Source organism: Dipodomys ordii, unplaced genomic scaffold, assembly GCF_000151885.1.
Source record: "Dipodomys ordii isolate 6190 unplaced genomic scaffold, Dord_2.0 Scaffold386, whole genome shotgun sequence".
NCBI lineage: Eukaryota > Metazoa > Chordata > Mammalia > Rodentia > Heteromyidae > Dipodomys > Dipodomys ordii.
This window is the reverse complement of record NW_012267602.1, coordinates 93,756-107,612: the sequence shown is the minus strand read 5'-3', so window position 1 is coordinate 107,612 and position 13,857 is coordinate 93,756. Positions and strand designations below refer to the sequence as shown.

Here is a 13,857-nt window from a genome sequence, read left to right as displayed (position 1 = left end):
TTTCTTTCTTTCTTTCTTTCTTTCTTTCTTTCTTTCTTTCTTTCTTTCTTTCTTTCTTTCTTTCTTTCTTTCTGTCTGTCTGTCTTCCTTTCTTTCTTTTTCTCCCCTCCCTCCCTTCCTCCCTGCCTTCCTGCCTTCCTTCCCTCCTTCCCCTTCTTTCTTTTTGCTGGTCCTGAGGCTTGAACTCAGGGTCTATGCACTCTCCCTAAACTTTCTTGTTCAAGACTAGAGCTCTATCACTTGAGCCACAGTTTCACTTCCAGATTTTTGGTGGCTGATTGGTGCTAAGAGTCTCAAAGACTTCCTTGCCTGGGCTGGCTTCAAATCTGGCTGATCCTCAGATCTCAGGTTTCTGATTAGCTAGGATTATAGGAGTGATCCACCAGCACTTGGCCAAGAAAAACTCTTTATGTCAACAGGCTACCACTATGAAATTTCACTAAACTCTTGGAGAAATAAATTTGACCACAATGTTTCTCCTATTTTTGCCTTGCCATAAGTTATAGAACTGCAAGAATAATTTACCAAGAATGCAATATTTTGAAAAATTATTTTTTCTAAATGTTTGTCTGTCTCACTCACAGACTGAACATGATCTGGTAGAGAATATGAGTAAACATTTCAGAAACAAAACCCACATCTTCCTTTGTAACACCAGAGTTTACCTGGCAAGCTGGTGGCATGAGGAGACACAATATCAGGAAATGTGTTTAAGACAGAGGAAGAGATTCGAGGTCCAGAGATGCTGAGGAGTGAAAAGTTCTCCATATTCTGACCACAGCAGAGTATGGAAATCACCTACTTGCTCCCAAGAGGCTGGCCAGGTTGTCTGGACAATAAACATTCTAAGTGTAGTTGACATCACAAGGTCATATGATTCTATTCACCAGCTAGAAAGGTAGATGTGGTCTTTTGTATACATTTTTTTCCTTTTCTTGTTTTAATTGTTTAAGATGTTTTGACTTGTCATTTCTCAGTGACCTGTCCTGCCTGAGAATACCTGGAGAGAAGGAAGAATTTAGTAGAGGTGACAGTGGTGATGCTGTCTGCATCTTTTGTTCTTTATTATTATCACTTTTGACATCACCAACATCTTGGTTGTCTACTACTACTACTACCACCACCACCACCACCCTGTTTCTGGGAGCCTCCATCCTGTCTGAGTGATTCTTTTGCTTTTCTCTATTTGCCTAAGCACTGCCACCAAATATTTTTTTATTGTGAAAATACTGTACAGAGGGGTTACAATTACATGAGCAAGATAATGAGTACATTTCTTATCAAGCATTGTAGCCTCCTCCTTTGTTTCCTCTTCCCATCCTCCCCCCACCCCCCGACCCAATCCTCCTCCCCCTCCACAAACACCAAAGTTGTAAAGTTCGTTTTCGACGTAACGACTTGTACATCTCATTGTTGCAATGGGTCCACCTGTATCCCTATGATTTTTTTTCCTTTCCCCTCCACAAATTATACTGACATCAAATACAGTGAAAGCAGGGGTTATACCATGGGAGAGGGACATACAAAGCAACAAAGAAATAATCTTATAAATGTGTTAGAAACAATCACATGAAAGAAAAAAACATTTGAATACATATCTTAGGGTTCATTTCCCTAACATCAACTTAGCTGACCTTTTCTGCTTGACTCAGACATATACTAGTTATTGCAAATAATGGAAAACATGGGACCTATGTTTCTTTGGGCCTGGCTTACTTCACTTAATATAATTTTTTCCAAGTCTTTCCATTTCCTAACAAATGGGGCAATGTCATTCTTTCTGATAGAGGCATAGAATTCTATTTGTGGTTTTATTTTAGTTACTATTACTGTGTTCTGTTTTGTTTGCTTTTGTGTTTGGTCTGGGGCACACTTTTTATATTTTGGAGATCATTTCAAATTTATAAAATTTACAGTAAACAGCCAGGCACCAGTGGCTTGCTCCTTTAATTCTAGCTACTCAGGAGGCAGAGATCTGAGGATTGTGGTTCAAAGCCAGCCCAGGCAGAAAAGTCTGTGATTTTCTTATCTCCAATAAACTACCTAGAAAAAGCCACTGCAGGTGATAAGAGTGCTAGCTTTGAGCACAAAGAGGCTCAGGGACAGAACCCAGGACCTGTGTTCAAGCCCTGGGGTTAGCAAAAAAACATTTCTGAAGGGCTAGAAATGTAGCTTAGTGGTAGAGTGCTTGCCTTACATGCATGAGGCCCTGATTCGATTCCTCAGCACCACATAAACAGAAAAGGCCAGAAATGCTGCTGTAGTTCAAGTGGTAGAGTGCTAGCCTTGATCTGAAGAGCTGAGGAACAGGGCCAGAGTCCAAGCACAATCCACAAAAAAAAAGTTGCAGAAATAAAATGAATACAAAGAACTCTCATATGCTGATATACTCTGTATCATACCCCTCTTCCATATGTGAGTAGGTATACTTAATTCCTATCTGAACTATTTGAAGGTAAGTTACAAATATGATTTTCACATATATTTTGAACATATATTTCTTGAGAACAGGAACCAGATTTTGTTTCCACTTCTACTAGCTCTTTTCAGCAGATGGGTGGCTCACCCCATTTTACTGATTTGAAGTCAGTTTGCTGGGGGAGAACAGGACTGAACAGGGCTTCATCTAACTGCTTCATCTTTCCATATGGTAATCCAGTGCACTGGTCGGATATCAAGTAAATGGGGAAAAATGATTGTGAAGCTTGGAAGAGAACATGAAGTTGCCCAAACCACATCATCATGACAGATTCAAAGCCAAGCCTTACATTTAAATGGTGATACATTTGTGCTAGAAAGGAAAGACACAGCCTACTCCTCCCCTCCTATGAAAGTGATGTGGAGAATGTCTGGGTGCTGTGTGTCAGCTTCTGCCCAGAACAGCCAGACTTGTCTTCTCACCTGTATTTATTCCCACCACCTAAACATTTGAAGAACAACAGGAAAGCATGACTTTCCTCTCTCATATCCTGCTTTAAAACATTAGAATGTGCTAGAATAGCACTGCTGAAGGTATTGGCAGAGTCATTTGTGTAATTGTGGTGTAGAGAAACTGGGAGTCAAGATTAGTGATTTCTGATTCTCTCCTCTGTCAGTTTACCTGTATAATATACACATTCTCTGCTACTTGGTTTCCCTAAAGTATTAATTTGGACTCTGAGTTGAAGTGGATGAATGTCTTAGGGGCTATAATCCAGTGCTTTACCTGGAGAAAGTTATATACTTGTGAAATGCATATGGAACTTGGAGAATTTTTTTTCTGCCTTAGTCCATCACATTCCATCCCCCCTCCCACAAACTAGTAACAATGCAAAAGATATTCATAATATTGAGGGAGGTTCGGCGCCACTGGCCCACATCTGTCATCCGAGCTACTCAGTAGGTGGAGATCTAAGGATAGTAGTTTGAAATCAGCCCAGCCAAGAAAATCTGTGAGACTCATTTCCAGTTAACCACAAAAAGCCAAAAGTGGAGGTGTAGTTCAAATGGAAGAGCACCAGTCTTGAGCATAAAAGCTAAAGGACAGTGACTTGGGCCCTAAGTTCAAGCCCCAGTACTGCACACACACACATACTACACACACACACACACACACAGAATTGAGGGGTCAGGATTTAAGAGGCTGAATTAGTGTCTGTTGTAGAGTTTTTAAGTCACAACCTTATTTTTGGGTTGATTTCTGAAGAGTTTATTGGAACCTGGTCACTTTTAGTAGTAGGGCCTCTGTCTTGCATGATAATCCTATCTTGTGTATTATGGTGGCCCAAACAGAATGACTCTTCCAAAATGGTTGTTCACTACATAAAATGTGCCTTTCTCTTGTTTGTTTCCCACCTGCTTTCCGAGCCCTTTTCTCGGACAGGTAAGATACCCTCTTTCTTGTGGATGACTATGTCCCCAGATGCCCCCCTTTGCTTGAGTGTGTGCATGTTGGGGAATGCTATTGGAACAGTCACCCAGCTGGGATCTAGTCATCTCACTCTCTTCCATCACCATTATTTTTGGAATCACCAAACCTCTTGTCCTGAGGGAGGAGAAAAGTGTGTAGGGGTTACTAAAACCATCAACAGGAAAGGAACTCATTTCTTGTCTCTCAGATACGAAGATGGAGGAGGTCCTGTCTAGATGTCCACTGAAGAAAGGAGTTTCTCATATGGCCTCAGCAACCCCCACAGTCACTCCCATAGAGAGATTCTGAATTGTTTCTATAAATATAAATAGATTTGGGAACAGTTTCCCTATATCTTAGCTCATCATGCAAATAATGTTTAACAATTCATATAAAAAATAAATTAAACCAACCAATTAAATGCCTGCTATTTTTCAAGATCCCTAAGCTAGGCATCATAGAAAATAAAAGGCACTCTGGTTTCTGTGACCTCTTAAGAAGCTTAGTATTTTCTTACAGAGACAAAGTAGATTTGCTGCTGTAGATAAAGAGCATGAGAGGTTACCTTTACATTACTTAAGAACTCAGTGCATTTTATAGACTACATTATGGAGAGTAGAAAGCAAGGAATACAGGTAAATGCCATATCATCCAAAAGTTATTTGTTATAGTGTATTTTGAAAATAATAGGAGGTTTTGGTGCTTGCACTTTTAAAAATGAATGTATGTGCTCTGAAAACGTAAGGAAACCTCCATAGAAACGTCAAACCTAGGATTTACTTTTCCTTAGTGATCCAGAAACTTTAGAATTGGGGACAACAGTGCAATTTTTTCATATCCAAATAATTTTTGCCTGTTTGCAAAGAATACTTGCGTAAGGAAAATGAGAAATATATGAGATGTAATAGACAGATTGTGCCAGAGTGGATGGCATGGCAAGATATACTCTTAGAAGAATAATCAGAAGTTGGTAGTCCTGCTTGCTGTGGGGTGGACTGGAAACTCCTATTAGGATGGTGGGTATACATTACAGCTCAGCCAGCTTGGCCCTGTGTCTCAGGGATGCTGTCTTCTAAGTTTCCTGGCATAATCTCTACTCTGCTGGTTCCATCTCCTACATATGGATCTAGAGCAGTTACAGAGAACAAGATCTTGGGGCTAAGCCACAGTGAAAGCTCTATTCCTCTTCCTATGGCTTTCTCCCTGCCACCTGGAAATGGCTTATTTTGGCGGTTGGCCCATGCAGGACGCCTCTGCTAACCACAAGGATGCAAGGCAGAACTACTTTATGTTGAGATCCAACAAAAGCAGGAGGATACCCTAACCTCAGTTTTCTTAGGAGAGGCTCAGCAAGAATACACATTTGGCAAAAGGTTTCAACAAAGAGAGGGAACCAAAATGTAACATGTTCTTTTCCTAGACTGAAAGAATAAATGGATCAGTTGAAATGGATATCCTAGGCCAGTCTCAAGGCCCAAAGTAGATCTGACTACCTTGATGACTGAACTGAGTTTTGGGGTAGGAAGAGGGTGCCCAGTATGTGAACATGGCAAAGAGCCTGGAGTTCCATCCCTTTCAACAGCAAACCTTGGGCCTACCATCTTGTTCTCCGCAATTGTCTATCTGGAAAATGGATTTGGATAATGAAACTCAAGATACTAACTGAGTACCTGCTGTACACCAGAGCCAGGCTAGATTCTAAAACAACAAAGATGAACACGGCATAGCTTCTTCCTTACAAACAACCTAATAGTTCTATACCCAGTCTTTGGGTTAATTATTCAAGCCAAAGAGAGATCTCAGAGAGAAGGACCATGTTCTAGATACATTTGCATAGCTTTCCTATGATCTAAGCAATAGAAAAAACCCTGATCTCAGATGACCCAAGTTCTAGTTCTAGCCTACCAGTAATTATTAGTGTGGCCTCAGGACTCACAGTCCATTCCTCATCTAGAAATAGCAATCTTCCATGACCCCTTTCATTAAGGACTAAGTGAGCTAGAGTTTGTCAGGATCTCCTGCTTCACTGACAGCAAACACCTGTCTGTTGCACAATCTGGTTATGATCCAGCAGCTTGCCTCTCTGCATGTAAGCTAGCCTGCTCTCCAAAGTACCAAACCAGGAACTGCTGGCTCATTTTCATGGGGAAATGTGCTACTTTTGTGGCTTGCTATCTCTGCACAAGTTCCTGCTCCAGAACCTCAGTTGGGGCTTAGCATGTGCATACAGCAGTGGGAAAGGTCATATTTCATTGTTTCATCCTCATTTTATCCCTACTTCCATGATCCTGCTGATCCCATAGTAAAGGGAGTCAGTCAGGGAGATTGACTTAAAGGAATAAGTTCACCTTTTTATGACTTGAGTATGTCACTGATTAACTTGGGTAGGGCAGAACTGGAATTTCTAGTCCCATGTCCCACCAGGAAAACTTCCCTAGGAAGTTCAAGAGTACCATTGCTGGCACTCTCTTGAATGTTTCCCAACTTGAGAATAAGTGTAAAGAGAGAAAAATTGAAGTGTTGTGGCTCAAAGACCTATTTCCTTCTACTGAAATGCTTTTCTCTTTTTCCCTTTGTGCATAGTGGACCACAGCATGTTTGAGAATTTGAACACAGCTCTCACTCCAAAGCTGCAGTCCAGCCATTCCTTCCCCCACTTGTCTAGGCCTCTGGCCCCCAGCTCTGCCACCTTGAGTTCTGCAGAGCCTGGAGAGCCAGGACTCAGGGTTGGCAGCAGCCAGCACCTGAAGAACCTGGGAAAAGCCATGGGGGCCAAAGTCAATGACCTCTTGCGAAGAAAAGAACCTTCAAGCATTGGCAGTGTGGGTGTGATGGAGATCAACAAGACAGCAGAGGCCCAGCTGGCTGGTGTAGCTGATGTAGCATCAGGGACCTGGCTGGAGGATGAAAAGTGAGTTTCACACCCACTCAATATCCCACTTGAAGAGGTAGATACATGAACAAACTCCTATGTGTCCAGAGGTGAACTTCCCTGAGGAGTAGCTATGAAATTGTGAAGTGGAGAAAAATGAAAGGATGGATCATGTTCATGGAAGTCACCAACAACCTCCATAACAATACATAACCAAAGGAATGCCTGTGTAACAGCTGTTACAGCCTTAGCTCTGAGCCATATAATCAATGTATCCTTTTATCTCATACTCACACAGTCCAGGTTACTCAAGTTCAGAGAGGTAAAGTAAGAGCTGGCTTCGAACCCAAGTGTTGCCTTGAAGCTCCCCAGATAGATTTTCCTGAGAACCACTATCTCATACTACATATTCACTGGGAAGGGAGGAAGAAGGCTGTAATTTTTTTTTTATCTCCTTGCTGCAGGTCCTTTCGAAGCCTTGGTCTGAACACATGGTCCTCAGTGGGGATGCTCTCTGTGGGACTCACTGCATAGGTTCTGAGCTGACACAGCTCCCTGGTGATCCCAAAGGGCAATTGCTAAAATGTACTTCCTAAGCCGAGAACCAGAGCCCAAGGGGTGAAGTGCTCATTGAGTAGAGGGGTCAAAGATCCAGTTGGAGTAAGAGAAGAAAGAATGTAATGTGGACTTGTGTCTTACGTCTGTAAAGCATGTATGTTTATTTCCATCCTTTTTACAGGTCAGTCCAAGAAACATTCCCTCGGCTGGATCCACCACCTCCCATAACCAGGAAGCGGACCCCGCGTGCCCTGAAGACCACCCAGGACATGCTGATTTCATCACAGCCTGTCCTGAGCAGTCTAGAGTATGGGACAGACCTGCCACCTGGGCAGTCCCAGGACTCCTCTGCCACTGCCCAGCCTGTCCCAGTGGAAGACACTTCACAACCAGAGACTACCATGAAACTGGGTGATAGGGGCAATGATCTGACTAATGGTGAGGTATCCAGGTCAGTCCCTGACCTGATAAACAAGGACAACCAGGATGAATCCAAAATCAAGGTAGCTGAGCACAGAAGAGCCTCCTCCCCTGGCCTCATTGGGAGGAATGGCCTCAAACTCAGTTTGAGCCCCATGAGCCTGGCAGAGTCCTGGGAAGACTACAGTCCCCCTCCTCAGTCACGAACCTCCAGCCTTGACAATGAGGGCTCTCACCCAGACCTTCTGTCCTTTGAGTAGAGCGTTTTGTCTTTCCTGTTGAACATCCTCTTCCCTTTTCATTCCCCTCCATTGCACACATGGGCCCTTGCCCCAGCTCCGTGTACCCTTTGTCTTCCTTGTACAAGATATCAGCTGAGAACCCACTTTCTGTTCAAGATGTTTCAGAGCCAGAAGTACATGGGTAGTCCTAGTTAAAAAGTCTGTCTGAAGAATGGCAAAAAGGACAGGAATGCCACCTCTGGGAGCTCTTTGGTATTGACTGCAGCTTTTGGCTCTTGGAAATGAATGAAGGCCCACCAGCCTGGGATGATGGCTCGCCTAGGAACTCTCTGTGCCTATCTCCTCTATGCTACCTACTCTTTTCTCCTACGTCTGGATTCCTTGCCTTCGGCATTAGGGGGTACAGTCTGGGCAAGGAATGATGGGCTTGGCTTGATGATGGGGCCTGGCCTGGAAAGCCTTGATCATAACCCAGCCTTACTCCTCCTGGTCCCAAGAGGATACAGGATCCTGGTTGCTGTCTTTCCTCTGTCATGGGGTAAGGCCAGAAGAGGTACTTACCAAACCTGAGGCCTTAATGGCTTCACCAAGGTGTGAATACTGTGACCCAGGATTCTCAAGGCTTTCCTCATACAGTTATAGGTCCCCTGATGGAAGAGGCACTTGGGAAGATGATGTAACAAATTATCCTGCAGTTTCAGCATAGAAGGGCCCATCAGACTGTGTGTGTGTGTGTGTGTGTGTGTGTGTGTGTGTGTGTGTGTGTGTGTGTGTGTGTACGTACATAGCTAGGCAGCCCCAGTAGAAGCAGCAGAGTATGTTTTGATGTTGCTTTGATATTGTTCTGAGAGGAGAACACAGGAAAGTTTGTGTGGTTCTATAAGAGTCAGGAGTGGAGGTCATGGAAAAGGGAGTAGTCAGGACAGTGCAGTGTGTCCTTCGAGATGAGAAAACCTCCTCAGGACTGTCCCACAGCCAGAACACATGAGAGACTGGAATGAGATGAAAATTGTGGAGACAAAGCACTTTTCATTAAGTGGAAGGTGCTTTGTGCTTATGTTAGAAGTTGCCTGAGTTTCCTGCAGTGCTGGGCCTCCCTGGAGGGACCTCTGCCTTCCCTCTCCTTGTGGAAATACATGCTACTTCTCTGCTTCTGCCCTCAGAATCTGTTTAAGGAACTGACAAGGTTCACCCTCCCTTAACTGGTTCCTGCCCTCCTTAGTTAACCTGCTTTTGTGCTCCTACTAGGAGGTCTATTGTCCTGTCTTCCTGTGGCCAGGAGACCCTATGGTGGTCCCAACCAAGAGGGTCTTTTGCTGCAAGAAGACAATATCCCTTTCCCTTTTCCTTTTGCCAGACCTGAAGCTTGAATTCAGGCCCTGGGCACTATCCTTGAGCCTCTCTGTGCTCGAGGCTAGTGCTCTACCACTTGAGCCACAGCACCACTTCTGGCTTTTCCTGTTTATGTGGTACTGAGGAATGAAACCCAGGGCCTCATGCATGCTAGGCAAGCACTCTACCACTGAGCCAAATTCCTAGTCCAATATCCCTTTTCTTAAACAAGGGATCAATAGCTGTTGTCTTCTTGCTGTGATGCCTGCAACTTTCCCTTTTCTGCTCATTATTTGGCTTCCCATAAGCTCTGGGACTTCCAGGACTCACTCTCAGTTCCTCATTCCTGAGCCCTTGCTCCCTTACCCACCACCTCTGTGACATAAACCATCTATGCTAACTCTTCCAGAACTGAGGATTCCCTCAGATGTGGATGCCTTTTTTGCATTCTTGCTTCATCAGTAGTTCAGCCTTGTCTCTGTCCTCTCACCCCCTTCTCTGTGACTCTGTCTTCCATTGCCTCAAAAGCAAGGCTTGGCCAGGTGCCTCATACTAAGGCCTATCTCTTTTCCTCAGATAAGGATTTGTGCAGGCAGGCCTGGTGTAGTAAGCAAGGCGATAACCCCATGTGTGGGTCCTGCCTTCCTCTAGGAAAATCCTGAGGATAATTGCTATCTGACCCTGTATTTGTAGAGGAGCATTTGATGTCTTGTGAAATTTCCTAATGATGTGGGAAATTACCCCCAACACTCAGCTAAGCCCACTCTAAGCACCATCAAAGAACATGCCCAGCATCATTGGAGCTCTCCACTGGACACAGTCCATTTACTTCTTTGACAATATCAGAAAGTCAGCAGGTACCTGCAGTCTGAGGCTACTGGTCCCCAAAGACCAGATGGTAAAGTAGCCACAGCACAGACGGTAACAGGATTGCTTAAAGCACCCAGGCTGCTACTGGAGTTCTGGCCTTCAGAGGCAAGATTAGCCAAGGGATTTCACCTGGTTGGCATAGGACTGCTGCCAGGTGGACTTCAGACTCATGGCTGTGAAACTAAATAAGGTACCATGGAATCCTGTACCAACTTCTAGCTGCCTATGTCCCAGTCATCCCCCTGCTGTGGGTATAATACTGTCACCTTGGGAGACCATCTAGCACTGAATCCTGTCCTAGATGCTGCAGATACTGCTTAGGGCCAGGGATGAAGTACTGCCCAGGGCCAAGCAAGCTACTAATCCTGCTGATGACCTCAACTCAGACCCCCTCTTCCATCAGAAGCTCCACTTGCTTTCTTGTACACCTCTATACTCTGATTGCAGCATGTCAGCCAGTACCCTATGAAACCATCCTGCTGAGTCTAGTTTCTCTGTCAGCTTGGTCTTCAGGCATCTCAGTCCATGTAAGGATAGAGAAATAAGAAATGAAGAGCCTTTATTTCTCTTCATTGTCTTCAGGGAGGGCCAACTTAAGGAAGTTGGGCCCTTGGAGTCCTATCGCTGTGTTTCTCCTCAACCTCACTCTAGACATTTAGCCAGTAGCTTTATTCTGATAGGTTTCAAAGTGAGCTTCCAGAATCTAACAGGAAGATGATGGCCTCCTGTGCAGAAAGAAAGGAATCTGTGAATGTCATGCCTGGGTGACAGGAAGTCACACGTTTGTAATCCATCAGATTTTAAAGAATACGTTTGGCCCCAGTTTGGAAAAGGAAGATTTCAGATCTATTCTGAGTATTTTTTAGAGAGTTCATATTTATATTTTTAGAGATGTTCTGGTAGAAGGAAATTGCATAATAAAATGATTCGGTTGCATTTGCTGGCCATGTGTTTTTCTTTTCCTGACTGACAGGGAGTAGGGGTTCCTGGAGGCTGGCTGGTTGGGTGGAGAACATTGGCATTTTGCTTTGTGAACCTGGAAGGTGAGAAACTGAGGGAGATGGAAACATGAGGAAGATGGGTGCTGCTAACAGACCTCTAAATTGAGACCCATTGGAGAAAAATGACTTATGATATGCCATCATTTGTGTCCCAGAATGGTGGACCAGTGTGAGAGTGTCGTGATCTGTGGCTGCTTCAGGGACATCAACATGATGTGCACAGGAAAGACCCTCCTTGGGAAGAAGCCAAGAGGAAATGCAGACGCTCAGTGGATCGTCCTCTAGGCTACAACCCCTTCCACCTAGAAAGGGTTGGGGTGTGTGTTCAAGTATGTTCATTCTTCCCAAGAGGGACCAGAGTAGCTATCAGAAGCATCAGTAAGTGTCAGCAAAATACCCAGAGCTACGGAATTCTGGGAAATTGCTCCTATGGCTCCCTTGCACTGGGACAGCTTTGCTATTCACTTACTAAGAAAACGTGGCTTGGATAATACTGGCGGAGAATGCTCTACCCCACTGCTGTCTCAACCCTATGTAAGATCCTAGGATCTAGAGAACTCATAGATGAGAATTGGCTAGACCTTTAATTTCCTTATAAGGGAAAAGAGGGAACCTTTTCTGCCTAGCCCTCACATTTGCCATCATGACTGCCAGGGCATGGATTTAATCAGTCCAGACAGGATACAGGGACTCCCTACTCTGTGTCTCAGGTGTCTTTGGCACCAACATCCTTATCCCATTTCCCACAGAGAGTTCTTCAGAGGTAGTGTGAAAAGAACAACTGGGCTGTCTCTAAGTCTGCTTGTTCTACAGTAGGATGCAGCACAGTAGTCTGGGAAAGCAGGAGTAACAATCTGGTATATTCTATGCATTGGAACAGACATTGAAAATACTTATACTGGCAACCTTTTTCTTGAAGTATGTGTTCCAGTGACCATTCTACAGGCTTCCTTGCCTATTGGATGGCTTTGGGATCAGCTTCTATAGTCAATTCAGGTATACAATGTGCCTGTAACACGCCTTCCTTTCCCATCATTATACAATACTGTTACTTATACAAAATTGTAAAAGAAAATAAAAATTTGAGGCAGTTTTGAATTGTAGAAATGTGTGTGTGTGTGTGTGTGTGTGTAGTGTTCAATACTATGTTGTAAGCTGAGCCGCCAGTCTAGAAACGGAGGGCAAAGATGCATTTATCCAGATGCTATGTCCTAGCTTCTCCCTGCCATGAGCTAAGTTAAGTATTGTCCATGGCACCATGGTGACATTGGTGAGAAGTGAGACAGGAACCTCTCTCACCCTGTTGACAGTGGGTGAGGATGCCATCATACCTGCCCTCCAGGTGTTATGCTAACAAGATACGTTAGAGCAGCAGAAATACCAGAACACTGGCAGTTCATTTCAACTAAGACAGTGGTCATTTCCTTTGGGCTTACAGCAGGTGTTAGAGAAAATTGACAACCAGAGGCAGCCTGGAAACCCACTTAATTCCCAATGTCTGTATTCCTGCTAGTGAGCCACAGTTAATATTCAAAGTCTGTGGAATTAACTAATCTATGATTGTAAACCCAGAGAGATTCTTCTTGACCAGTTTTCTCTCTGGCTTTGGACTCCTTTGAGGTGAGTGAATCCTGGGAATGTCTTAGAATTCTCTGTGCTTGGACTGTTTCTGCTCTGTCTATTCCCTTGACACTGAGTGTCCCAAACACAGCCTGACTGTGGTGATAACACAGCAATCTCTTTCAGACATTGGCCCTAAGGATCCCCTATAATTCATTAACTCAGCAATACTCTCTGCTGGGCCTACTCAGATTTAGGATACACCCTCCAATGTCCCTCACTGTGGCTACTCAGATTTAGGATACACCCTCAAGTGTCCCTCACTGTAGCTCTCCTGTGGCAGTGGGAGCAAATAAAGTCCAGATAGTTCTTGTAGATGGACTCCCTCCCTGCCATCTCCTAGAAAATTTCATAAGAGCCAAAGCTATTTATGTCTTTCACCTCCCATCTAGTGAAAGCACCATGGAGCTCTTTACCCCCTTCTAAACCCTCCTCCCTCCTTTCTGTCATTTGCACTGGGGGTATGCAATAAAACTCAGATTCTGCCACTGATTTCCTATTAATGAGAAAATTCCTCCACTTACTGTGTCTAGAGACTGACCCTCTTGAGATACAAATCCTCTTTGTGTCTAGCTTATCTCCAGCTGCTGCCATGATAAATAGTCCAGCTCAAAGGATCCTGGGGAAGCTGTACCCCCCAGACACTTGGTTATTAACTAGACAGAGATGTGAGCTTGAAGAAATATTTAAGGGCCAATTCATGCACACCAGGCTACATTCTCTCACGGAGCCCTGGGAAGCAATCTGTCAGTTATATAGAGCAGGAAATATTGTCAGGGTTTTTTTTTCCTTTGCAGTAGATGAAAGAAATAATAATAAAAAAGCAACCCCCCAACAAACAGCAACTGTGTGTGTGTGTGTGTGTATGTGTGTGTGTGTGTGTGTGTGTATGTGTGTATGTGTATGGTCAGCTGTTTCTTGTGCCATCTGCTTAGCTACCTTCTTCCTGAAAGCATCCTCCCTACTTGTTCCCTTACCTTTTCTAGGTTTGGGTTTCTTCTGTAACTCTGGTTGACTTGGTCTGATGTTTAAGCATATCTGAGTATTCAGCCT

The 13,857-nt window shown here is 44.1% G+C and overlaps 2 protein-coding genes across 2 annotated transcripts in view; one reads left to right on the top strand and one right to left on the bottom strand.

Annotated features, from left to right (window-relative positions):
• LOC106001741 (chromosome unknown open reading frame, human C1orf111) overlaps positions 1–768 on the bottom strand; it is a 3,439-nt gene extending 2,671 nt beyond the window's left edge. The window contains exon 1 of the mRNA XM_013036733.1: positions 666–768. Within this exon, the coding sequence (XP_012892187.1) occupies positions 666–768 (103 nt within the window). The remainder of the gene's footprint in view (positions 1–665) is intronic.
• Positions 1–9,352, top strand: part of LOC106001740 (carboxyl-terminal PDZ ligand of neuronal nitric oxide synthase protein-like) — a 134,072-nt gene extending 124,720 nt beyond the window's left edge. The window contains exons 9-10 of the mRNA XM_013036732.1: positions 6,473–6,800; positions 7,501–9,352. Coding sequence (XP_012892186.1) covers positions 6,473–6,800; positions 7,501–7,999 — 827 coding nt within the window. The 3' untranslated portion in view covers positions 8,000–9,352. The remainder of the gene's footprint in view (positions 1–6,472; positions 6,801–7,500) is intronic.
• Positions 9,353–13,857: the final 4,505 nt, after the last annotated feature.